This window comes from Scophthalmus maximus, chromosome 9 (assembly GCF_022379125.1).
Source record: "Scophthalmus maximus strain ysfricsl-2021 chromosome 9, ASM2237912v1, whole genome shotgun sequence".
Classification (NCBI taxonomy): domain Eukaryota; kingdom Metazoa; phylum Chordata; class Actinopteri; order Pleuronectiformes; family Scophthalmidae; genus Scophthalmus; species Scophthalmus maximus.
The window spans coordinates 14,298,917-14,326,321 of NC_061523.1; the positions used below are offsets into that span (position 1 = coordinate 14,298,917).

Below are 27,405 nucleotides of genomic sequence, written 5' to 3' on the forward strand. Positions count from 1 at the left end.
AGGTTAAATTAGCAAATTGTTCTCTAGCTAGTTGTTAGCAATATCTGTCGACTGTGTTTTTCACTTTTTCACAGAAAACAGAAAAAGATGCTATGAGAGAGATTAGAGTGAACCAAAAAGTATAAAGTTACAGCTCAGACAGCTTAACTTATAAAGATGCATAAAGCAGAGGAGAGCTGCATATTCAGATGATGATTCTCTGTATATTTATCAATTCATTGTCACATTGTTTTTGCATTGTCACTTGATATATTGTTATCTTTAGAATATTAATTATATCACGTTTATGGTATGGTTATGGCCCCTGACAAAGAAATGAAAATATCACCTTTGTGCTTGCAAGTAGGCAACATTGAATCCCTTTTAATCACAGATTTTTACTCCCATCAACTTTTATCAAATATTATATTGTTCATATAATTTTGGCTTTTATGAGAAGGTAGATAGATAGTCTGGTATTTCTGGCAAAATAAATACAGTTTATAGTCCTTTGGGAATGACTGTAACAAAAATATAATTTATTGATGGGTCTTCTTTAGAGAAAATGGAAAATACACCACCCAGTGGTTGAGTTACACTACACCACTGTTAAATGATTCTACTACCTTCACCATTGATAACTTTTTGTGATTAATTCATTCTGGACTGTCATCTATCAAATCTACATGAAGTTTAAAAACTTTTGATTATTATTGATTACTATCTATTTTTCATTATAAATATGTGTACTTACTGTAATTGCAGTGCACAAACATTGGCTTCAATAATAATGTTTTTTATCAGGCAGAAAAAAGAGTTATTCACACATTGAACACATTCATACCAGTTAAAACAAGTGTTACAGAAATATGGTTTGTTGGAAATAGGTTTTGTGAAACCAGTATTGTGCCTCACACACAGGATGTGATCCTAGTGCTCCTGGTTGCATGAATGCAATTGTTGTGGTAGTGCAGAGGAAGGAACTTTTTAGGGAGTTTCCTTTAAAAGAGGAAAGTGTCTCTTTCCTCTCTGGAGAGGCAAATGCATTTTGGGCGGAAAGAAGGACACAGAGAAAAAACTGACACAGTCCGCACAGTTGTGCTGTATAACTTATTGGATTACAAGAATATCTAAGATGTTGACCATTCATTTCAAATGTTGATTCCACTATTCAAATGCTGATTCTAAGAGAAAACTTCAAATCAGGTTATCAGGTAAGATTACTGATTTTTATTTTTCACACTGAATGAACATTTATTATAGGCTACATAAACACAATGAAAAGTATTGCCAGAAAAAAAGATTTTTTATATAACCAGTAGCAATTTTTTTTTGCTATGCAACCTGATTACTTGGTTATCTTATTATGTGACTATTGATTCAGGAGGTACAGTAACCTGGTCTACTGATTCATTCTCAAACTTGTTTCATCTTTCTGGTCACAGACAAACAAGGTCGGAGATGTTTCAGGAAAGAACTGGACATTCTTATATATTTGGGTAGTATTATTAGGTTGCTCTGGAGTCTGACTTTTCTCAATTATAATTAAACAACTCAAATACCTTTCAGTAAAATGGATACATTACTTAATCAAGACCATAGGAATTTTCACTGGGGAGTCAGATGTTGAATGATAATGTGGTTTACTACACCAGTCTGACATCTGACATCTTATGTGTCATGCAAAGTGCAGCCAGATGGTGTCCTTGACTCCTGCGAGAATAAGAAAGGTTCCCCAGTGTGATTTGTTTCTATACATTAAATCCTACCTCACTCAAATAAACCTTCATTAAACACCTTGACTTTCCAGGCAAGCAGATAGTGTCCACAAAATAACATAAGATAAAATAACAATAAAATGAGTGCCTATATTAACAATACATTTTTGTGCATTACATAACATTACATTCATTTGGCAGATGCCTTTGTCCAAAGCGACTTACAAGAAGTAGATCATGCATTCAACCTTGAAAATAAATTAGTATCTGGATATACCTGTCTTAGTTGTAGTAAGATAATTTGTGGCAATGGCACATTGTGGCAATAATTTTGTTCACACTTACAAATAGTATCCACATGTGTATGCCTGCAATTAAGCCTGTCAGTTTAGTAACTTAATTCAATTATTTACATTTAAACATTTTGTATTACATATTATTACAGCACTTAATGAGAGTGGTTATATCATCACTCACCACCATAACAGGTGTGGACAAAATATTCTGTAACTGTACATCCAAAGGTCTTTCTGCTTTAAATTTATTTAGTTATAATGTTATAGATGATCTCTGTTGTGAAATGGTTCATGCCAAAAGGTGAAGGTCTAAGTTGCGCAGCAAACCAAGATGGCTTCTTCTATAGATGACTAATACCCCTGATCAACCGAACCTGATGCTGTGGTGGATACACCTGCTTAAAGCATGTGTATAAATAAACCCTTTCAAATATATGTATCTCAGTTGAGACTAGTTGGTATATTTTGGATAAAAAAAATAAAAAACCTAACATGTTACAATGTCATATTTTTACATCACTTATCAATAATACGAGTCATAAAAGAAAGCCCTTATCAATAATTCTGCATTTTGCCTCTTGACTGTGAAATAATGTTTGAAGCTCATCCATTCCTATTGTATCATTAGCATACATACTTTTTGCTATAAGCAACAGATGAACCGCACACTTCATAAAATCTTTCAAACTGATTTGAATAATCATAGACCTAAACATTTTATAATGCATATTTCTCGATCTTACAGTGGCTGTGGGGAAATCTGTGTAGTAATAATAATCTTTATCGGTACTGTGTTTTCGCCTGGCAAGTGTGAAGAACACAAAGACAAAGACTGCTTAAATGATAAGGTATGATCATTTGTGGCAAGGAAGAGTATTCATATCATACCCTTAGCTGTAAATATGGTATTTATAGTGAGAGAATGGAGGCAATGTGCAGTTTAAACATCTTTCATTGATCAAATCAATGCCTGCGTATCTATCCCATCAAATAAGATGGGCTGTTGTCTTTTAGATACAATGGACACAGAAGCACAGTAGCAAACCTGCATGGGAGGTTGTGGAGGCGGATTAGAGCTTGTGCAATATTGAAATCCAGCAGTTAGAGGGCCATGTTCTCTCACCTTTGTAATGGGGGTGGGAATTTGGAGCGAGTACAGAAAGTCAGCAGTGCTGCATTTCCATCCATTTCATGTGCATGTCAGTGTGTGAGCTTGCAGTGATAAAACAATGAAAATAGGGTGAAAAGTATGAGTTGGGTGCTCAGGTGTAGAACATTAACTCTGACTGAGTGATTCCAATGTAAATATCCATGAATCCTGACCGGATGCTATGCTATCAAGCATGTAGGATGAGGATTGTTGGGTTTCACATTTTTTCATGGTTTCATCGAAATCCAATTACCACCTTTCCCATGGGAATATCCATTTTCCTTTGACAACTGGATCGTAATAAAGTACCTATAACCCCCAGATACAATAATGATGACGAAATATCCTACAGTATACCTGCATGCCAGTCTTTTCATAAGCTGGGAATGCATGATCAAATGTCCCCAAATTACCTTATAGGCTGTTTTCCTGCCCCCATGCCTTTGAAGTAGGAGTTTAGTTGTGGTATGTGGAGTATTAAGCTTATGCAGCAGCAGGATCTATTTTTGAAATTTAAAAGACTGTTTTCTGAAACCCTGATTGTTGAAGAGGCAGCTGACTGACCTTGGAGGTTGTTCAGTATGTTGTTTTTCACTTGTAATCACAGGGGGCTTTCAGGGCAGTGACTGAAGGAGAACATTTTTTTTTTGCATGGCTACCTACACTGAGACATTCCCTCTTGGGGTTCTGTTTGATACGAGAATAGCAGAATGCACATATGTGTTGGGATGAATTTCACCTGCCTTTAACAGTGTGACCTAATGTGTGTTGGTTATTAATGAGTTATTCATTTATGAATGAGCATGAGTGTGTATACATTAATGCGTTACAAACTCCCACTAATAGTCCAGATCATGCAGTGTTCTTAGTTGTCTTCCCCGTCTCCTCCTTCAGCAAGCAGCGATTTACTTTGTTAAGGTGTGACCTCATCATCCTGACTCCATGATACCCCACCTCCCCCTGAAAAAGCAGGCAGCCGTGATATCACACAAACATACACACAGTCACACAGGGGCACACAGAAAAGCAGCAGAGCGGACCAGGCAGGGCTAGAGAGATTTTCTCATTTTATTTCCAGGGCATATGTGTCTGTCTGAGAGAGAGAGAGAGAGAGAGAGAGAGAGAGAGAGAGAGAGAGAGAGACAGCCAAAGAGGGGAGGCGAAGGGGAGGGTGTCTGGATCATGCATGTGCATTAACTCAGCTCCAGCGGTGCAGCAGCAGCAGCAGCAAACAGAAACGGCAGCAGCACAGGAGGAAAGAGAGAGAGAAGGACAGAGAGGAAGAGTTGGAGGGAGGGTAGTAGTCTCAGGCACAGGAACAAAAGCTGCAGAGGACTGCTTTCCATCTCCAATAAAAGAACAACGGAGGAGTAATAGAAGGAGGAGGGGGCGGTCATGAGTAGTGAGACAATAACGGAAGAGAAGAGGCACATTGTAGTCAGTGTGGACTGAAATCAAGGCTCCTATCTCCTCTGCTCTCCATGTTTTTGGGGACTCAGTGTACCATTGCCTTCATCTCCAAATCCAGAAGAGGATGTCTGTGTCGGGGAAGAAGGAATTTGACGTGAAGCAGATCCTCAGGCTCCGCTGGCGCTGGTTCAGTCATTCATCCCAAGGTTCGGCTGGCAGTGGAGGTGGTGGTGTTGGCGGGGTGGGAGGCTACATCCAACAGGATGGCCTGGACCACAGAGGGACGCCCACCCAGGGTCGCCTAAAGAGTCACTCACGGGAAAGAGGTATTGGAGGACTACGGAAGACAAACAGCCCGGTCCACAGCATCTTGGCACCAACACCAGGGCCCACGCCTGTCTATGTCAGAGCAGGGCATCAATCGTGGCACCATCAACAAAACACGATTCAGGGTCTCCAGGTCAATGAGGAGACTTCAAAGAGTAGCTCCTCACCCAGTGCCACGAGGAAAGAGAACGCCAACACTGACCAGGGAGATGTGAAGAGCAGCAAAGAGGAACCTGCCGAGGTGGACGCCAGAGAGAGGTATGCTATTCAGTTAAAGATACTTAGGAGGCACAGATTGAGGCGCCACATCAGTCACTTTACATATCATATGCTCCATTAGCAGAATGGAATTTTGGAAACACATGGTTCCCTCACATTTCATGGTGAAGCAGCAAAATATAGTCTGCATCTAATAGAGAAAGTCTGACGTCTGAGGAAGAGACTGTGAACAGGAAATATAGCACATCCCTGCTTTAAGGAATACATGTTGCTAACTAACACATAACAACACATCAAATGTTTTGTCAACATTACTTAGATTAAACACAATACTTAGATTAATTACATTCAATATTTGCGGTGCCATCCTACATGTAGATCCTTTAATGAAGATAAGATTCAATGATCTGCACAATTATTCTTTTCCAATTTATTCAGGCTCGGCAGCTGCCATGGCTCACCTATGGACAGCTCACCCTCATTGTCCTCAGCATGTTAGGTAGGATACACCAATAAAGGATCCTTTTAATAATTCAGTGGACCGAAAGCCAAGGCTTTGTCTGCTCCCTTGCCTGTGTTGTGGTCCAGATTACATGCACAGTATGCTGTACCTTCGCTTGGCTCCTCAGAGTATTTAGTTTATACACAGCACACTAATGTATTCTCCATGTAGTTAAAAGTGGATATAGCGGGAACGTGGCATAACCTCATGTACCGGTCCAATGAAAAGAGGAAGTGGTGCAATCTCACAAATTATCATCATACCTAGTGGCTGGCACATGTAACTGAATTTATTTTCCACCAAATTATTTTTTGTAATTATTTCTTGTCCCTTGTAAAAGTGACAGGGTCACATATGTTTTCTTGCCAGCTATCAAACCTTAGCAGGTTGTAATTCTCCCCCCCTCTTCAATGTGATCCTCCATTTTATTCCAGGAAGTAAACAGGGTAGTGTGTGTGTGTGTGTGTTTGTGTGTGTGTGTGTGTGTGTGTGTGTGTGGTGTGGCAGAACAGTAAAATCACGTCACATCAAGGATGAAAAGACGAACTCTCCTTTTATCTTGTCTGTGACATTCTCAGGTGACTGGTCCTTGAGCTATTCGGATTGCTGTTGTGTTCTTGCTCCATGCACCAGGTGATGAAATGAACTGTGAAAATTAACCAGTTCCTTTGATTTACAAAGAGCTCACTGTGATTATTAAAAGATAATTATAAATAACAACTCTACACCTATACAGGCAAAATAATGTGTCAACATGGATTTAATAAGTGTCAGGGGCAGTGGATGGTTGGGTTTCCTGAAAGGAACATTAATTATTCTGAGTTAAGATACAGTTTTGGAATCAGCACGATGTTCTGCTCTCTGTGCTGGCATAATTGGCAGATGTTAATGTTTTTGGGGTCCCTATGTGTGAAAAGTGCTTGCATAAAAGATGTGCATTACAGTTAAAATGTGTAACTCTTCAGCTCTCAGGGGTCCTTGATTTCTTGCTTGCCATGTAAAATACAGCATGGCCATCATGTTTTGACAATGATACTAAAATATTTATATGGTTGTGCATGGTTGGATCATAAAATATATCCTTGACTCAGATAAACCGGATAGTAGTGATTTATTAATTTGAATTTCATAGTCAGAAATGGAATCTGATTTGAAAGACCATTTAATGCTTCTCATTAGGAATATTGACAGCGAGAGAAGGATCCGCTTCTTCTTTTATATGAATAAATGAATCAAATGAACTAAGTCAAACCATCTGTGTTTTCTGATCATTCAGTTGCTTCAACAGCAACAAAGGCAACAAATATTAACTTTTAGCAGTTAGAGTGGGGATACATCACTGCTTGTCTTATGCGACTTTATAGTAGAGTTTCAATGGAAATGCAGTTGTTAACAGTTCATTTCTGGAAATGACGTTTGAACATCGATTGTACATAGCCGCACAGTGAATTAGGTCAGTGAACGTGTGACACATCATGGCTTGCATGTTCATCGGCAGCTAAGCAGATGTGTGGATGTCACTGAGATATGCACATTCATATACTCCACCAGCTGGGTGGCCCTATTACGTCTCACATCATAAATCCTTGACACATAACTTGTCACAATCCCTCAGGCTGGATCTGGAACTGAGTTCTGATGGCTGAAAATATATGTCAGTCATTTTGTTGTACATGCCCCTCAGTGATTAACTTCATTCGCTTAATGTCTACAAAAAGAAAATCTATTTTTTCATTAATTTGGTTTCTCACTTCTGTTATTAATATTTAAGGTTGCTGTCAAACTGATCTAACTGGCAGCGACAATGAAAACAGCGTATGCCAATATGTGGCTCTAAGATGTGATGTTTCACAATAACATTAAGAATAAATCATAAACGTATATGCTGACATTAGTTCGCTGGTATGTGGCAGGAAGGCTGTTGGAAACTTTGAGCTGATGAAACAAATCTTAGTCTTTGTATTTAATGTAGTTAATTATGTTTTGTAGCACATTTTAAAAACCTGTGTACGTGCAATGACTAATGCTAACTCAAAAAAGGCAGTGATTCCTTTATGCCCTGGTCTTTTGCTGTTTTAATTATCTCATTGTGTTAGCCCTTCCCCTGAAAGTAATGAACCTTTCTCATTAACTGACCAGTCTGTATCTAGGATAATACCTTTTTGTTTCCCATCCTTAATCTTAATGCTGTAAACTGAGTATTTGTGCTGTCCTCACGACTCTCATCCAAAAACCTCTCCCCATTGTTCGCAGAGAATATATGACCGAAGTTAACCTGAATGGAATAGAAACCCTGACCTCTCCCACGTAAACACTAACAGAGGCTCGAGTCAGCGGGCTGTTAGTTTGAATGATATCTCAATTCTCTCTCCACCACCTTGGAAAAGATATACCACCCCCTCTCCCCCTGTCAACAGCAGTAATTCAGATATTTGTCGGATGCCTCATAACACCACAAGGCTTAGAGGGTCTTGGTCTTCATGTGACACATCCAGCGAAGGCGTCCTGAAGAGGCTATAAATAGCAAAATACAGTACATCAGTTGTAATCTGAAAAAGACATCCCCAAGGATCAGGAGATTTTGTGATCACCCATAATATATTCTTTAACCTTGCCAAATCAGCATTCCATAGGCAACAAAGCCACCTCAAATAGAAGCATTGAGTTTTCAGCACCCCCATTCTTTTTTCAGTGAGAAGAAACACAGCATGATTATCTGATGGATTTACAATCTATTTATGTTCAAATGATGATTGCTAATTGTTTTCCTCCAAATTCACAGCTTTCTAGTAATTTTACACGGGCACAATTAGTGGGGAAATGATTTAGTTCACCAGTGTCTTGGGGCTCACTGAATTTGCATTGAAAAAGAATCATGGCAACATGGACAAAATTTGATTGAGCTGAAAATGTGTTATTGTGGACGAAATAGGGAGGTATTTTGGAAAATATCCTGTGGGTTTACTATAATAGAAATAGAAATAGCACAGAAATAGCATACAATAAAATGAAGAATTTATTATTCAATTAATTTGGTAATAATACAACCGTTTATACGGTTGTTTTAGTGTTTTACTAACACTAAAACATGTCTTATGGTTTTAAGGCCACCAAGCTGGATTCTGCAAATACATGCAGGATCTATATCCACTGAAGTGTTGGGGATTAATTTTCTTTACCCACTAACAACAGATGTAAGTAAATTATTACAACCAAAGAATAACAGTCTCATAAGCGAGTTAACCTGCCATCAAGCAGCCAGGAGCTTTCTGCTAAGATCTGCATATTTTTCACTTACAGGACACCGCCAATCCCCCAACACACACACACACAAACACACACACACACACACACACACACAGCTCCGCAATTTAAATTAATCTTTGTAGAAGGACTAAAGAAATCACAATATTTAATACAAATTTACTATACCCGTAACATTTAACATCCCTTCAACTTTTCCAGGCATTGTTTCTATGTTGTAATGCTGTGCTTATCAACCCAAAGAGTGAAGCCTCCGTATTGAAATATATCAATAGCATTGTATTCCTCTGTGGCTTTAAACAGATATCTCAGTCATGAGTGCAACCTAATTTTCTATAATTTAATCATTAAAGAAACAGAGAGTTTGATTGATAATTTTTCATTTTTACACTGCAAGATTTATCTCCACTTGGTGTAGTTTCTTAATATTCAAAACAGGCTTCAGTAACTCACCGGATGTTCATTATCTGCTCTCAGACATTGTGCTGACACGAATTTATCCACCACATTTCTTCACATCATGCGCTGTCTCTGTGAAAGCTGAGGGTAAAAGCTATAAGTAGGCAATATTTCATTTTTCGTTAATAGCCGTGGCAATTTTCCATTGCGCTCTTTTAACATAAAGGGCCCGCTGGCCACATTCGGAGCAGATTTCAAAAGACATGGTTCCTGTATGCAGCTACATTTCCTCCAGTATTATCAATATTATGCAGGTATGTCCGGCACAACAATGGCTTCAGAAGAAGAATGTCTGTTGTAAGCCTTTGTGAGATAGCATGAGTGCAGAGAGGAAAATCTGTTACTGCGCAAGGTTATCATTGCAGTTTCACTGCTCAGATCAAGTTATTACAGTCAGTTTGTGTATTTCTCTCCACACAGAGCTGAATGGCAGTATACCGCCCGTCAAATTGCAGAGGCATAAAGGTCTCATGGAATATATAGACTTGGAACATGCTGCATGAGGCTTTGTAGGAGTTGTTGGATTCTCAACCCAAGATACTCAGCAGACTTCAAGGGCAAATGGATGTTATAATCCACTTTGAAAGAGACATTTCCCGTTTGGCCAGTACGGGCATGACTTTCCCTCTTGTAGAGAGGTGGAGGAGACAGTAGTTGGAATAAGACTGAGATACTCAGCAACACGTCTGACTCATAACTTTTACAGCTAGCGGCTAATCTGGGCTGACGAAAGCACATCTTGAATCATATAACCATTCATCTATGAGGGCAGTTTCAGCACAGTGAGAACTTGATTACACCAGATGGAACAGAGGGAGGGACATTAAACGTGATGTTTTTGAATAATTCTCCTCTGTATAAGTATGAATGACTGTCTTTTCTGCAGTAATAGATAGATAGGTGGATAGAACTATTCATCCCACGCCAGGGATTTGTACTCGTTACAGCAGCAGAGTATCACAAAGAGTAGGAAAAAAATATACAATACAATATACAGGAAAACAACTACAGTTATATAAAGGGGGAGAGGGACTTTGATGATCCTCTCAGGACAGGATCATCGGCGATCATCCAGGTCTCTCTCCCCAATATTCAGGACATTTTTCAGACATGCAATGTATGCAGATTCTCTTCCATCATTAACCAAAATTGCTCAGTAATATGCAATGCACAGCAATGTCCCCACAGCAGTTTCTCTGGAGTAAGGTGCTCTGGGGCCTTAGTGTTTCAATAAAATTGGGCTATACCTCTGTTGATCCAACCCACTACTGAATGCGAACTATACACCTCAGAGAAATTTACTGCTCCCTGGAATGTGATACCAAAGCAATTAGTGTCGGAGAGATTGGTAGACATGAAAAATCCTTACAGCATGCCTTGGAGCCAATACAAAGGCAATGCATCTCTGTTTTATGGCCCCATTGCTTATTCAGTCTTGTTTGGTGTTCCTCTGCAAGACTCCAGAGTCAGTGGGGAATTTTCCTGACAGGGCAATAAATTACTCTTGCATTTAGCATAAAGTCTCCCCAATAAAGATTAGACTATAGGATACTGCAGTGACCAGAGAGCAATATAAACAATTCCCAGAGGGAAGATGTTTTTGCTTTTGCTAATCAATGGGAGAAAGTCACACACTCGGCTAAAAACTTTATAATAGTGTGTTAATCAGGACGTCAATAGGAGCCACCACCCCTCCCCCTTCCTGCCTTATCATGTATGTGCCAATACACTGTGCTCCCAAGCATCACAGGCCTTTCACTTCATTTGTATTGGCATAACTGTAACAATTTTTGACTAGTTTATCCATCTCTCACATCAGCAAATGAGTGGTAATGAGTGAGGACATAAAGTGTCACTTTAAATAGCAGTGACATTTTTTTCCTTGGGCACTATCAGTCTTCAAACAGCAGAGACACCACGAGATGACAGTAAATTCCCTCGCAGAGATGGCTTGGGTCTGTTTACGTGGCATAACAAACAACCCTAAATGTCAATGAGCGGACTTGCTCTGTGAAGGACACCAAAGTGACTGGGCTGCATTATTTGCCACGAGTCTGAGGGATTACTTGGATGCCTGTAAAACAGCATGTAATCTAGCAGCCTTTTGGGACGGAGACCCAGTCTCGCCACAGTGCTGTGAGGAACAGACTGCTTAAGCCCCTGTCTTTGGAAAACACACATGCACAGACAGATATGCACACACACACACAAACAAAGGCATGGACACAGACACATGGGAAAGCTGTTGCATACATTGTTGTGCTTGCTAGTTGTCCCATTGGGTTGAGGAGCTTAGTTATCCACTTATGTACGGAGTTTAGTCTTAAGCGTTTTAATTTTAGCTTAGAGTGGCGAGAAAGATGCAGAAGCACCACAGAGAATAGAGGATTCAGGAGCCACGTGTCACAATAAGCTCCTTTGTATCTCAATAATTTGTATCTTATCTTGCAGTGTACAGCTCTTTGGGTTTTTTGGTTTTTTTTGGCCGAGGAGGGTAAACAGTGAGTGAAATTAATTCATTAGTTTTATTAATTAGTCGTTCAAACTTAAAATTTTTGTTTAACTTCACCCATTGTGTTGTTGTTGTTGTTTTGGTTGCCTCAAGTTAGGTTGCCACTCACAGCTTAAATGTACTGCATGGTGCTTTTCTAGTCTTAACGACCACTCAAAGCACTTTACACCATGAGCCACATTCACCCATAAATACATGCATTCATATGCCGCTTCTGATCTTGCTCAAGGACACTTTGACATGCAGACTGGAGGAGCTGCGGCTCAAACCAACAACCTACCAATTACTGGGCGACCTGCTGTACCTCCTGAACCGCTGCCGCCCTTGCTTACTACTTACAAATGTCTGTTTGAAATTAATACTAAAATGTGTCCTGGTGCAGTGCCAAGATGCTGCTGTTAATACACCAGTCACACAGCTGGGGTTAACGGCTTATTTTGGTCACACTATATTTCTTTTCTCTTCCTCCTTCCTCTCGCTTGTCTTTCACAGGTTGGTTTTGAGCACATTCTCCAGAATGAACACCAACTCCTCAGATGAGTTTTTCCAGGCCACAAATCATGCAGAGCAGACTTTCCGTAAGATGGAGACGTACCTCCAGCACAAGCAGCTGTGCGATGTCCTCTTGATAGCAGGGGATCACAAGATACCAGCTCACAGGTTGGTGGGAACATGTTTTGTCAGTCCTACCTATCTGAGGATTAATTGAATAAGTTTTGAAATGCAAGGCAAGCCTTTTCTGATTGTCAGGTGACACTATTTAACTCATTGCTCACTGGTTTGCATCTAAATAATGTACACTGCTTTGATCTAATTACACCACAGTCCCTCCTCATTTCCACAGTGTATTTCATACATGGAAAAACACTGTGATCCTCTAAATAGAGAAGTCAATATTTGGGCATCCAGGTCCCGGTTGAATGACTGAATGCATGACCATGCTGAGAAACATTGTGTTCACAGAGTGCATGGACTTATGCACCTATACACCAGGATATTTTGTTAGTGCATCCAGACAAACTTGTGAAACAGAAAACAAGATGATCCACAGAGCGAGAGAGGGAAGAAACAATCAGTCACTGCCCTAGTTGGGTGAAATTAACAGTCCTCTGACTGCCTGTCTCAGTGCAGTTTTACTGTATAGTAGCTCATTGGACAAGGAAAACAGGGATGATGTATGCACATAATACATTACACATTTACATTTAATTGTGTTGAGATTTCATTCTTCAAATGGATACTGTACATGGCCATTTCTACCCATCAATCTTCACTCAATAACCCATAATGACAAAGTGAAGACACACTTTTACAATCGTTTGCAGATTAATTGAAAAGGTCGAACACAAATCTCTTACTTACAAAAGTAATCAGACTGTGGTTAAGCATATCATATTTGCTTTAACTGAGAAAATATTGCATTGATTGACGTGAACAAAGGTGCACACTAAAGCCTCACAATTTGCACCACAAGTTAGGGAGAAAAAAAAAAACAAGCGAGGGAAACCAAGGAACTTTCACTAAACCTCAGGGGTCAAATTCTTATAAGGTGTACAGCAGATCAGGGCAAACCATTTTTGAAAGATTTGACTGTTGCCTGCAGCACAGTGGCCTCAGAAATTGTGAAATACACAAAGTTTGGTCCCACCAGGACTGGTTCTAGAGTTGGCTTTTCAGCCTGTTCAGCCTATTTGGCCTGTTCATGTATAGATCAAAATCACTTTGAGTAAAAGTAATATGACAACCTGCTCTGAGGTTGCAAAATGGCATTTGAAAGACCCTGGGAGAATGGAGAATAAGATTCTCTTGTCTGGTGATACAAAAATTGAACCCTTTGAACAGAACTCTAAGACGTATTCACCGTAAACTCCAGACGCCACTGATCACCTGGCTAATACCATCCCCGGGGTGAAGCAGCGTCATGCTGTAGGGATGCTTCTCAGCAGCAGGGACAGGGAAACTGGCCAGAATTGAGGGAAGGATGAATGAATGACATCTTTGAAGAAAATCTGCTCCCCCTACTTTCAAAAACCTGCTGCGAATGTATGTTTCGGTGCGATGTTGAGCCAAAACATACTGCCATGACAACACTGAAGTGGCTTCAGGACAAGTCTCTGTCTGTCCTTGAGTGGCCCAGCCAAAGCCGACACTTGAACCGCAAAAAGCATCTATGAAAGATGGCAATTCACAGACACTTCCCATCCATTCTGTGGGAGCTCGAGAGGCTCTCCTGGGGAAAATTGGTTAATATGCCCAAATCCAGGTGTGCAGATCCACTCCAAAATGTAATAGGTTCTTCCTTGCCCCACATAGTTTTAAGTAATCCTGGTAACAGAGAGACAGATAAAAAAAAAAATGAAAACATAACTTCCTTGAAGGAGGTAGTAAAGTATGAAAAAAAGTGAAGGGGTCTCAATAATTTCTGATGCTGCTGAACATTTTTGAAACCAAAAGATCATGACAATGCGGCGTAGACTGTTAGACTGTGTGACTTGATCTCATTTCCTTGTGATGCCATGTGATCTCTTTTGTCCCCCCTTCATGATTCAACCAGTGTGTTATGCGAGCCAGACAAATGAGACGATATAATTAGAAGTATGACGAGCGTAGCTATTGGCAACATGATATATGTGGGGTAATTTCATTCATCATGCTCTGACAAAGTGGAATGATACAGAATCTGCAGGGGACATTAAGTTACTCAATTTCTCACTGTGACCTAGCGTAGTGTAAAAGCACATCAGTGGTATAAATCACTGTTAGGACCGTGCTACTTGGAAAACACTAACAGTATAATGTGAAACACTATACTGTGAAGTTATACCCTCTGTTATGAAGCAAAGGTTCAGGGAACACAATTTCCCTGATCCACTAAACACTTTAAATAATCAGTATATAGATTTCCCTCACACATTCAAACTAATGTACAGTGCAAGAGCATTAATTCGTTATGTTTCCTTTATGGCAGATTGGTCCTGAGTGCTGTGTCAGATTATTTCGCTGCCATGTTCACCAGCGACGTGAGGGAGGCAAAGCAGGAGGAGATCAAGATGGAGGGAGTGGATCCAGAGGCCCTCAGATCTCTGGTTCATTTCGCCTACACTGGTGAGTGCTCATAAAGACATTCACTAGCTCTTGTAAGTAGTTATGAGAAATCCAGCATTATTACAACGGATCAATAAGACAATTCATCACTGGGCCGACTGACTGGGCAGCGCGTCAACATAAAACTACTCTATTTTACCAGACAAATTGCCCTTTGATAAATCCCCTGACATGTGTTTGGATCAAAATACCCACTTCTGGAGCATTTCTTTAATACTCCAAAGAGTATTCTACAATAAGTATGTTTACTGTTGAGCCTCTATTTAATTTTATTGCACATGTTTGCCATTTCCTTGATTAAAATGTTACTTGCAATACTTCTCTCACCACTGTGTTAGCCATTGGCAGCTACATTCAGTCATGTCAAAAACGTGTATTTTGCCTGTCCTGACCTTGCAGGTGTCCTTGAGCTGAAAGAGGAGACCATTGAGAGTTTATTGGCGGCAGCTTGCCTCCTCCAGCTTCCACAAGTCATCCAGGTTTGCTGTAACTTTCTGATGAAGCAGCTTCATCCCTCCAATTGCCTGGGAATACGCTCCTTTGCAGACGCCCAAGGCTGCGTGGACCTTCTCAATGTGGCTCATAACTACACCATGGTAGGCAAACGGAGCCAGACCACATTTACATGGCTGGGTGGGCTAAATAATTTGTTTTGTAATGTGGATTTGAACTCTTAAAGTGACTGCATTAATGCAAACGTGTATAGTTGTTAAAAATGTATATTTTTCTGCACACTCTGTAGTGGCTCAAGTAGAAGGGAATCAGCTCCATATAATTTGAAATACAGACAGGGGTTAAATCTCACCTTGGACTGGCGTTTCAATCTCTGGTAACCCTGAACCCTGCATTCATCACTAAGGGAATCAGACCTATGCCAAGTCAACTGTTAGTATTGTGAGACTGTGCTGAGCCATCAAGGGACCAGTTGAAAAAATAACAACTGTGATTATACCCTCCATTGTTTTGTCAGTTCAGTCAATGAATACAATATTTGTAGATAATGTCATGGCTGGATATACTGCACATAACACATTGTAATATTTGTGTCTATCCTCTGAGTTGAGACTATTCATTTTAAATAACCTGTCATAACCTTTCAGGAACGAACGGTTGTCTTGGTTATTTATATCATCTAATTTCAGCAGGGAAATGGATGATGTCCACATTTGAATAGAAATTGAATAGTTTCATACTTGCACGTTGTCTAATTTGGTTATGTGGCTGCCAGTATAAGATACCACCTTGCCTCACATTGATTAGTGTACTGCCGGAAATGAGAAAATGGGATTTCTGTATATCTCTGTGAGGAATATTTGCTGTGGATTAGGATTCATGAACATATTTGTCAGATAACGTCTCGCTGCCCATGCAGAAGTGACAGCACGAGGCGAGCCTTATCTCCTGAAGGACATCTGCTCAGGCTGTTTACACAGGCCCCATCCAGGACCAGGAGGTTAATCTAATCATCAAACTGCACAAGGGGGCCAACTTCCTGTTCAATCGCTTCAGTAACGAGCGGAGAAAACTGTGAGCTTCCTGGAAGTCCATCCTCTGGGTTCTGAGCGGACCGAGTTGTGTTTTGATAAGCTTGTTTTTCCTGGTTGACAGTGGCAGCAGAGATCTGTCTCTGACATTCCTTTCCTGTGTGAAAAGGTTGCCCGTTTTATGTTGCAGTAGATGAAAATGTAAAGTTTCATCATTGAGATGACAACACTGCTTTTCAGCAATGAAACTACACAGAACAGTCACAACATGGAAACCTGTAGCTGGTTTCCATGTTCTGGCACAAGAATCGCTCATTCATGTGATTTAAACTTATTTTGTAGATCTAATTATTTGCCAGGGTTTCTTGTCTGGACCAAGCCAAAAATATACTGACCTGCCACAACAATACAACTAGTTACCAGTTTTAATGTGGAAAATTTATTTTTCAGTTACATATAGCATCCTTCAGTATTTACATTTAGTGAATACATCTGTGTTTTAGAAAATAACAACATACAGAAGTCTTTGCCAGCCTCTGCAAATTACATGGTAATGGAAACATTCTTGAAAGGTAATTCTCCCAGCCTCCCTCTGATTACACATCAGTATTGCTGCTCTTCAGAAAACACTGTTATTACACAATTACTCAGTGGTTAAATCAATTAGTATCCTCTCCCGCTGATCTCGTTTTCCAAGCAGTTTACCCACCAATGAGTTTGCCAGCATCTGAACAGACATCTTTTTAAATGATTATGAAACAAACTCAGTTGAGATTAAAATATTTTTTCATCAAATGTTCTGGGCAAGTAATTACAAATAATTGGCCTAAAGCAATGTCAAAGAGTTTGATGGAATTTCACCCTCAGCATCACCAAAACAGATCAATAGATGTCACTCATTTCATTAAAGCTGTCTGTGCTAAGCTTTTAAAACCTGGTCTCATAATAGATCGGACCGAGACACTGTAATTTGTTGCAAGTTGTTGATCAATAGCGTGCTTGTTTTGCTTAATTGTCCAGCATCCACTCAAACGCGAGGGGCTTGATTTGGTATTCTGGGAGCTAAATTATTAATGCGGAGCTATCTCGTTCAGAGAGGAAACATGGTGTGATTATGGCCAAGGATTGCTCTGTATGTCTTTCATGTTTTTTAATGTTGGACGTACCATAGAGGTACAGAGAAGGGAGGGTGTTTTATATAGCATCATCTCTAATGGAACTGAAAGAGACAATGTCCTTGAAGGGGTAGCCATGCAGTGCTGTAATATTGCCCGGGCTTCTGGCCAGTTAATGGAAGATCAATCTTTAGGAAGGCAATAGAGAACAGCTTCCACAGAACTTGGTGCTGGTCACTACCTTGGCATAATGGCAATGCTGGTGTGCAGTGTTTCTCTTTAAACGGCTTATAAAGGCGTACTAGCAAAAATGTTTTTTTAAGCTTATGAAGATACTTTTTTGAAGATGTTTTATGCTGGATACATTTGTAGCCTGCTGCTGTGTGGATCATTTGATTTCATGAGATGAGTGAAAGAGACGACAGTTTCATCTCCACCTTAAAATATTGAGAACCACTGGCAGTCAGTTACGTTACAAACTGTAGATAGAGTCATTGGCATTGTCTATCTCCTTGGATTAGTTTTTCGTCACTTCTCTCTCCTCCGCACACACACACACACACACACACACACACACACACACACACACACACACACACACACACACACACACACACACACACACACACACACACACACACACACACACACACACACACACACACACACACACACACACACACACACACACACACACACACACACACACACACACACACTGCATGTTGGTTAATGACTGATGACTATCTGCCTCCTCCATGCCTCCACCTCTGTTCCAGGAAAACTTTCTGGAGGTCATTCAGAACCAGGAGTTCTTGCTGCTCCCCACAGCTGAGATTGTTAAGCTGCTCTCCAGCGATGACATCAATGTTCCTGACGAGGAAACCATCTTCCAGGCTTTGATGACGTGGGTGCGCTATGATGTCCAGCATCGACAAAAGGACCTTGGTGTGCTTCTCGCTTTCATCCGCCTGCCTCTTCTTCCTCCACAGGTGAGATTACAGAGGTGAATAAAACAAAGGACAACACAAAATGCTCAGATTTGAGTCTCTAGAACTGAGGAATGTTCAGTATTCTAAATTGAAAAATAAATAGATAACTGAAAATCAAAATTGTGGCTCATTAAAGTGTCAAATTATTAAACTAGCAAAATAATTCTCCTCTCTTAGTGATGAATGAAATGGCAGTATGATGAGAATTTATGTGTTATGCTGTCAGGCTGTAAACTCATATTGTTTTAGACAAAGCAACTCATGTTTTAAAACATCAAACACAGATAAGCATTTTTGGAAGATATTAAGCATGAAAATATGAACACAATATGAATAATGCCGCTTTATTCACTACAATTAAACAAGTAAAGAAAAACATATGGAAGATATTATCTAACTCATAACTTATCTCACCCATTGGCCTGTTTGTTGTGAACTAACTAAACACCAGCATTTAATAATTGTTTTATTGTCATAACTGGTTCTGTATTTAGCATAAAATAAAAGGGTGAGCAGAGCAGTAATGCTGACATTTACTTGCAGCCAAAACAAGATCAAAGAATACATGCTAAACTTTCAGTCACAAAAATGAAAGGAAATGTGTAAAATATTGACAAAACCACACAACTCACCTTCTGACTGATTTCTTGTAATGTAGCTCCTTGCAGATCTGGAAAACAACAAGATGTTCTCGGATGATCTGGAATGCCAGAAGCTGCTGATGGAGGCCATGAAGTACCATCTCCTGCCCGAGCGACGTCCCATGTTTCAGAGCCCCAGAACCAAACCTAGAAAGTCCACCGTGGGTGCATTTTACGCCGTTGGAGGGATGGATGCCACCAAGGGTATGGCCTGTTTGCAGTATATAGGCAGTGATACACATCGATGCAGTTGATCTTCTTTGGAATAATTTACGTGTCTGCGGTTTTAGGCTCTACCACCATAGAAAAGTACGACCTGCGGACAAACACTTGGGTCCAGGGAGGAGTCATGAACGGACGTCGGCTGCAGTTTGGTGTGGCGGTGATAGACAACAAGTTGTACGTAGTCGGAGGGAGGGATGGACTCAAGACTTCCAACATGGTGGAGTGCTACAATCCCATCAGTAAAGTGTGGTCCACTATGCCGCCCATGTCAACACACAGACATGGACTTGGTGAGTGTGTCCTGCGTGGCAACTGTACTTCACTTATTTCATTTAAAAAATAAAGTGAGAAAGTTATACATTAACTAAGAATATTTATATTTTCTCAGAAATTGCAAAGCGAGTATCTAACCTTTCTGTGCACTATACACTATAACACTATAATAATTATTATTGTTATCATTGTTATTATTATTAATAATATACAAATAGTGTTTGAGCTTTTAGCTCAGTCATGCTACCTGCTGTTCTATTTCCAGGAATTTCAGGATGCATGCTGGGAAGGGTCGCAGGTGGCATGCTGTAAAAAAAAAAAAAAAAACACATTTCTTCTTGAGATAGACCTTTGATATTTTCCCATTCCCCTATCAAAGCTCGGCAGGCTGCGCCGGCCCTGCTCTTCTTTATCCTTCCCTGCCCAATAAATCTCATATCAGAAGCGTTTTGATTCATGGTTGAAACAGGCTTGGTAACAGAGCAGGTCTTGTCAAAGCATTCAGCTTCCTCCCCCGTGCAGTTGGAGGTATCAGCGAGCCCGGGTGATGACACTGTACAGATTACCCGTGTTCTCTTTGATCTTTCCTGTAGCAAATACCTCTCACTGCTTTTGCTTGTGCCGTGCATATTTTGAGTCTGCATATAGAATTTGAGCTTAGTGTCTCCCAACATCCCTGCATGCAAAGCCACTTCCTGCCGTGTGCGTTATGGGTAAAGACTGGGGAGAAAAAGTTTTTTACATTCAAAACTCATATCCAGTAATTTAAGGGAGCTTCATGATGATAATTTTGCCTGACAATGTTAATGTCATTCGAGGTTCTCCGAAAGCGGTCTTGCCCTTGTGCTCCCCTTGAAATAATTGAACTCCCACGAAAGGAATGAAATGGTGGTGATTCAAAAAAATCCATTGTGTTAAAACATCCTTTGCTTTGTTACTGACGAAAACCACTTTCCTCTGTGGCTTGGGGATGAGGAATAACAATGTAGTTTTATAGTCTTCCTGTTTTTTGAATAGAATTGGTCAGCTGTATGACTCCCTCTGCTCAGCTCGAGTATGAAAAATATACTCCTGCAGCTCTCACCAAGAACTGTTGAAACTACAAAAAGTTTAGTTTAGAAATGTCCTTTTATTTATTTTTTACTGAATATTCACCAAAATGTTACCTTACCTTTTGTTGACATTTTGTGTCATGATGAGAATGTGAAAAGCTAAGAGGTATTGAATATATTGAGGCTTTAGCTTTGATATTTGTTTACAAGTTGCAACATTCTAAATATTAAAAAAACAGAATGAAGGTTTTAGAAGTCACAAACTGTCAATACCCAATAATGCACGCGCATAATTAAAATACATGATAAAAAATGTTTCTTCTTCATTCATTGAGTTTTTTTGATTGCAGGTAAACTTTGCTTTTGCTTTTACGTATATAGCTACACATTACGCACAAGTACATACAGAGATTATAAGTCATCTAATTGGACAACTTTCTCCCTCTTTTAACAAAATCACACATTATTTTAAAAACTGCAGGCTTTTCTGAGTTACGTGTATCATTTGTGCAGGTATTGCTGTGCTGGAGGGCCCTATGTATGCTGTAGGCGGCCACGATGGCTGGAGTTATCTCAACACGGTGGAACGCTGGGACCCGCAGGCCAGACAGTGGAACTACGTGGCCAGTATGTCGACGCCACGGAGCACCATGGGAGTCACAGCACTCAATGGAAAGTGAGTTGGACTGTCTTTCATGAATCTACAGAATATTTACTCAACATCTTCCAGGGATCGACAAAGTATTCATGATTCCGATTCTTAATACTGTCAACGTAGCATTTTAATAAAGAATGTGCCACCTCAAACTTCCGGGGCAAATCATACTGTTGTCTTTCTGCTGCTTTGAATATCATCTTGTCTGATATTGAATCACCTGGTATCTGGAGCCCCAACAGACACTATAGAGGCAGACAAGTGGAGGCAATCCATGTTAAAAAATGAATACTAGTGTTGATGCATGATTTTTAAAGGGCCCCAAAAGATTCACTTTGCCACTTAAATTCAGACAAGCAGCATATTGCTGTGGTGTAACAACCATACGGTACCAATGTTGTTTCACATTCTTGCATTTTTAAGTCAATTTTGTGACAAAATCATGTTCTGCATAGACGATTTTAAACTTTAACAATAACCATCACGTCTGCTTGTGTTTTAATATCGAGTTTTCTTTCCTTGCAACAACAATCTGACTTTGTCTGAAAAAAGAAAGGCAGATATTATATTTATCTGGAAGATTTAATCTGCAAGATAATTTGCATGTAGTATAAAATTGATTACAATGAAAAATCAAAAAATCTATGACCTTCATTTTGAGAGATATTTAGCATAAAGGTGAAATCTAATTTGGAATAGAGCAGGCAGTAAGGGAGATTTTTTTTGTGAGGTATTAGTTTGGTAATGGTTTGAGAAAATTATACTTCTCGTCTGTCTGTGAGATAAAGTGAAGCGTGGCCGTGCAGTACTCAGCAGCTCGGAGCAGAGGCTGATTAGTGTGGCAATTCATACACTGTAATCAGAGTGTATAAAAGCAAAAACACTTTGTGTATTTTTGTACATATTAAATGCCTTACAACACTGTTTGAAAGTAAATTAAGTAAAAAAAAAAAGTAAAACAGACTAGCTCTCGGCCCGATTTAAATAGGTTTGTGTGCTGAGAGAGAAAAGAGACTGCTGCTCGGCTACATCCAGTATTCAGCGCTAAAGTCGATGCTGAGTTATTTCTGCATCTAGGTCAGAAATACACAACAAGGAAACTGTTTCCCTAGCCTCTACTTTCTTGCTGTTGGGCCTGCGAGCTACGCGCACTTAAAATACTGAATTGATCTTTCTGGGAGAGAACACTCAAGGAAAGGGCCTTTGAAAAACACCATCGACTGTGCACTGCTGCATCTTATAAAACCTGTCACACTGACACTGTTCTGTCACTATACTTTTTTTTTTTAATTTTTTTTTTTTTACTAACATCTGACAGCTGATTTGAGTTTCTCTTGCTGAAGTGCTGCATATACATGTACATGTCAAATACTTCTCAACCCATTTTGTTTCAATCCTCAGACTGTTTGCAGTAGGCGGTCGAGACGGCAGCTCGTGCCTGAGGTCGATGGAGTGCTTCGATCCGCACACCAACAAGTGGAGCATGTGTGCGCCCATGGCCAAGAGGCGCGGAGGAGTGGGTGTGGCGACGTACAACAACTTCCTGTACGCTGTAGGCGGACACGATGCCCCCGCCTCCAACCACTGCTCTAGACTCTCCGATTGTGTTGAGAGGTCAGTAAACGCATCTCCCCCGGAGGAAATACACAAACACCAAAAAATGTTGCACAAGCAGTAACTGGATTGCATCTGGTGGAACTCAGATAGGCGAGGCCTTTCTCGTGAGAACAAAACACGGCTAAGCCCCCTCTGATCCCCACCCTGTTCCTGCGTTTTCAGTTTTCAGACTTGACAGTGTTGCACAACATGATACTAAACTGAACAGATCATAGTTTCCACACTGGGTTTTATTTAATGGTATCTGGCACCATCTGGTGGACGTACCAGTAGAAGGGGCACACGAGCAGAGCACCTTCATTTTAATTCCTGGCTCAGGAAAACTTGTTTTTGGAATTTGCTTCCCGTTGTTTTTAGATTTAGGGTTAGACATGTTGTTGCAATAACAAATTCCAACACCAATTGTTGCCACAAGGTAATTTTGCTACAGATAAATTTGCTAATTTTCCCACAATATGCGGTTTCATTTAATCATCAAAGAATATTTTGATAATTGATAGGATCCACATATAATGAACAAATATTATCAGTGTTAAAATTTGTGACTGAACAAAATTGGATGCATCAGAATTGTTGTTTGAATCATTTGTTTTCATAGGAATCAGTTCTACGTGATCTTGTTGACATCAATGCCTCAGTGCCAAGTTTTTGTGATTATGGCTGTTTCACATATTACACATTGCTGGAATCTGCTATTTTAATCCATGATATTTATGATTGACATGATTATTTTCTAGATGCATTATGTTGCTTCAAATGGACAAAAAAGCTTCAACAACGTCATTATTCAGAAATCATACAAAATAAATTGTTTAATGCATCTTTCCATTTTCCTCATCTAAGTGGTCAACATGGTGAAAAATATTTTTTTTTTGCTGCAGCAGCTTCTGCCCTCGCTGATGAGTTCAGCTCCCCGTGGACCCAGCTTCCACCAGCTGCTCTGCAACAGACAGTTTTGTTTTCAACTCTCAGTTTGCCTCTCAGAGCCTGTGCTGAAAAAGAGTTCTCCCTGGTGACCATTCGTACATGTGTGATTTATAGGAGAGAACATGAGGGTGTTCGAACAGACAATACATAATACGAAAAACAGCCATTCCACCAAAAATTGTAATTACAGGTATGACCCAAAGACGGACATGTGGACCACAGTGTCCCCCCTCAGCGTTCCCCGGGACGCGGTGGGCGTGTGCCTGCTGGGTGACAGGCTGTATGCTGTCGGTGGATATGACGGCCAGTCGTATCTGACCACTGTTGAGTCCTACGATGCACAGAACAACGAGTGGACAGAGGTAATTACCAATATCCACAACACCCTTTACGCCTCAAGCTACTAAGCTATTTTAGTGACTAACACGACTGAGTGGGGTAATTTATAACCCCATTATATTTAATCCCGCAATACTTTCTGTTAATGGCTCTGTTTGTGTTTATCTACGGAAGCCGAGAGCGGCCGTGCCTGCAATTATTTTTATTATTTTATTGTGTCATTATAATGAGTTATTATCTCGTTATCAAAACAAAACTAAAGCTTCGTAATACCGAGATAACAAGATAATAACTCGTTATGTCACAATAACTGCATTAAATTTTTTTCTAATATAATTGATTATGGTTTTCAATCATATGTCATGCCTAAAGGAGTAAAAAACAGAAATTACATTAAAAAAAAAATTAGTAGTCAGGGTTTTTTTTTTTCATCCTTTGTTACATCCATGCTTCTGTTTAAGACAAATTCTAAACGAACATCTTGTTTGCAGATGTGTAATATATGAAAATATTTGGGGTATTAAGCATCTGCCTCAAGGCTTCTGCAGCAGTAAATCGTTTGATTCCTTTTCTGCATATTGGTCAGTTAGCTATGGTTCACTGCAAAACATAACAATGTATCGATTAGAGGTGGAAAAGCACAATAAAATCAAAAGTCAAAAAACAAACATAAAAGACCCAACAAAACTTTCCATTATCTTTTTCATACCAATGGGCCAATTCCTGTTAATAAACTAGGAAAAGTTGTAGGAGAAACAGATGGACACATTAATGGTAGGAAACATGTGTCTGATTAAATTATCACAATGGCACATGTAACTATACGGCTGGGGTCAAAAAATGACCCCACTCGGTCACCTGAGGCATCATATCCTTTTTTGTCTAAATACAAATAAAACATCTTACCAAGCAAATTTCGTTACAAGGAACTTTTCAAATTTTAAATGGCTTCATGTTAATGGGATTGGAGGTTGTTTGTGCCAGAACTGGTTACATGTAACATCAGGGTTCCAGTTAATGCCCTTCGGGAAGATAAATCTGCTGAACGCCCTGAATCCTATCAATATTTTATAGCTTGCTTTTCTTTTCATATTTTTCTTTTTTTCCACTCTTGCCTCTGTAACCCTCTTACCCGCATGAAGTACACTGGGATTATTATTATTCTCAGATGAGAAGCTGCATGTTAACCTCTCTGTCTTCCTGTAGGAGGTCCCTCTCAACATTGGCAGGGCGGGCACCTGTGTGGTGGTGGTGAAATTGCCTTGAGCGTTTTGTCCCATGACGGCACGAGGAACAAATGAGAGGGCTGCAAAGAAGAAGTGGACAAACAAAACAACAGATCAAGGACAAATCCTTCGAGAATCATGTTTTCCATTTTTATTTTTTTCTTCAAAATCTGCCCTCTATGAGTTTTCAGAGGGAAACACAGACTGAGCCTTGCCCACAAACCATTGTTTCTTTCATTAGTGGACATGCCTGCCCACTGGGGAAGACTTGTTCAGAAACTGGAATGCTGGGTGCGAATTCTCCACATTCTCAACCGATCAAGAATTTTCATGGACTTGGCTCCGCTGCAGCAAATCAGTGCCAAGCCTTTGTTATACTGGTTTGTTCCACTAGTTTTATGAAAAGTTCTGTGTGTATGTCTGTAAAGATCAAATGTGAAAAAAAAAAGTTTCACTTTAATAAATAAGCCTAACTCCAGGTTACTTTTACATTTATACACAAACATTTCCTATCAGTGCCATCGCATACAGTATATTTTTGGGTTTATATTCCCTTTATAGCCACTAACAATTGTTATAAATGTAAATACAGTATGTACCAGTGTCTTTCCTTAGTGGGTGGTCTGATAATTACTATTTAGCGAAGAAGACCACTGTGAACACTGAGACTGAGGAGTTTGCCCAGGATGGGTTGGAGTTCGGGAATGAAACAAACTTTTTGCTGGATAATATATTTGGACTTTTTTTTTAATTTTTTTTTTATGAGCCTGTAGCTGCAGAACACCAAAGTCATTTGCTTGTCTTAGAAGATGTACTGTTGCGCATTAAATAAGAGTTTACAAAATTGTGAATTACAGAGAATGTATCATATTGATATTTCACAATGCTGTACAATTCTTTCGGTGACCTTTCTGACACTACATTTGTGTTGATGGTATCATGCCTAAACCAGAGCAATGGTGACAATTGTTTCTAATCTTTCGGCTTAATCTCTGGGCATGCTAGGCGAGCTATGTATTATTTGATTTATACAATGCTATATATGAAGATCATTGTCTCTTCTGTATTTTAAGAGCTTCATTGCCTTCCTGATCATGTCGATCATTTTCACAAACACTGTTCAGTCATTGCATTCACCCTGAAGAAACGGCAAACCGTGGCTAGATGCATCCAAACCACCGAGAGAAATGCAAGGGCTGTTTCACGATTTCAGGCACAGCTCTTGAAAACCAGATTTCATCTGCACTTCTACTCGGATCTATTTGTAATTGTAATTATAACATGTTTTGGGGCCAAATGTTACTTTTTATGTTTTTGTCATAATTTTTGTACAGCATGCAAACAGATAAATAAAATGACTCCAGTCTTCTCTGCATGATCAAATCCATGTTTAGAGCTGAATGTGGACCCTCAGCGGGCAGAGTTTGATTTCTCTTTTTCTGCTTTGGTAAACTGAACTAATTCTTTCACTAAACAGACCTGGGAGCTACTTTGATGTCAGAATTAACCTCGGTTTCGTTGTCGCTGCAGCACCCATCAAGCAAGCATATTTGTTGATACCGCTCTGGGTTTTCACTTTCTCACCAAACAGATTGAGGAGCAACTGCCAGTGCTTGCCTTTGTTTTTTCTGGTCTTTGTTTTCATTGTTTACACTGTAAATAGTTTCCCTCCGCTCTCCTCTGGCCTGTTTGGTTAGATTTTAATGGTGGTTGCATACAAAGTACTGGCTCATATGTCCACATGTACAGTTTTAATTCAGAAACCAGTGGGTGTTTTAGAGGACACAAACATATCAGGCACACATTAAAGCAAAACCCATTTTGCACATTCAAAATCTCAGATTAGTCTGCTTCTCTGACTTTCTATTTCTGTTTATCTGTATCTTCTCCTGCCACATCTTACAAGGGAAACCAATGA

The 27,405-nt window shown here is 39.8% G+C and overlaps 1 protein-coding gene and 1 long non-coding RNA gene across 12 annotated transcripts in view; one reads left to right on the top strand and one right to left on the bottom strand.

Moving 5' to 3' along the window:
- The first annotated feature begins 1,012 nt into the window (after positions 1-1,012).
- On the top strand, positions 1,013-26,856 carry klhl4 (kelch-like family member 4). Of its 5 annotated transcripts, none has more exons than XM_035648992.2 (12): positions 1,013-1,193; positions 4,672-5,138; positions 12,329-12,496; positions 14,805-14,941; positions 15,341-15,537; positions 18,320-18,532; positions 19,191-19,377; positions 19,464-19,688; positions 21,237-21,399; positions 22,780-22,992; positions 24,113-24,284; positions 25,468-26,856. In XM_035648992.2, the coding sequence occupies exons 1-12, from the start codon at positions 1,155-1,157 to the stop codon at positions 25,525-25,527; spliced, it is 2,241 nt and encodes a 746-aa protein (XP_035504885.1). In that variant the 5' UTR covers positions 1,013-1,154; the 3' UTR covers positions 25,528-26,856. The 5 variants fall into 5 exon arrangements, with proteins under 5 accessions (XP_035504885.1, XP_035504888.1, XP_035504886.1 ...); XM_035648993.2 differs by having other exon boundaries at positions 1,058-1,193; positions 4,643-5,138; XM_035648994.2 differs by lacking the exon at positions 1,013-1,193 and adding an exon at positions 5,538-5,598 and having other exon boundaries at positions 5,027-5,138.
- The window catches only part of LOC118318981, a 55,551-nt gene continuing 33,130 nt past the window's right edge, over positions 4,985-27,405 (bottom strand). Inside the window, exons 2-3 of one of the 7 annotated variants that reach the window (XR_004795874.2) lie at positions 25,394-25,567; positions 4,985-5,113 (exon numbers count right to left, since the gene is read on the bottom strand). This is a non-coding gene — a long non-coding RNA (uncharacterized LOC118318981). Of the gene's footprint in view, positions 5,114-19,466; positions 19,978-23,696; positions 23,936-24,730; positions 24,862-25,393; positions 25,568-27,405 lie in introns of those variants that run through there. The other 6 variants (XR_007031504.1, XR_007031503.1, XR_004795879.2 and 3 more) reach the window with 6 other exon arrangements.

What these genes read in the sequence shown, in the direction of transcription:
- klhl4 (XM_035648992.2), top strand. Translation starts at nt 1,155, where the DNA reads ATGCTGATTCTAAGAGAAAACTTCAAATCAGGTTATCAG. An exon ending in GGTTCATTTCGCCTACACTG is followed by an intron (nt 14,942 to 15,340) that starts GTGAGTGCTCAT and finishes CTGACCTTGCAG; the next exon opens with GTGTCCTTGAGCTGAAAGAG. An exon ending in TGCCTCTTCTTCCTCCACAG is followed by an intron (nt 18,533 to 19,190) that starts GTGAGATTACAG and finishes CTTGTAATGTAG; the next exon opens with CTCCTTGCAGATCTGGAAAA.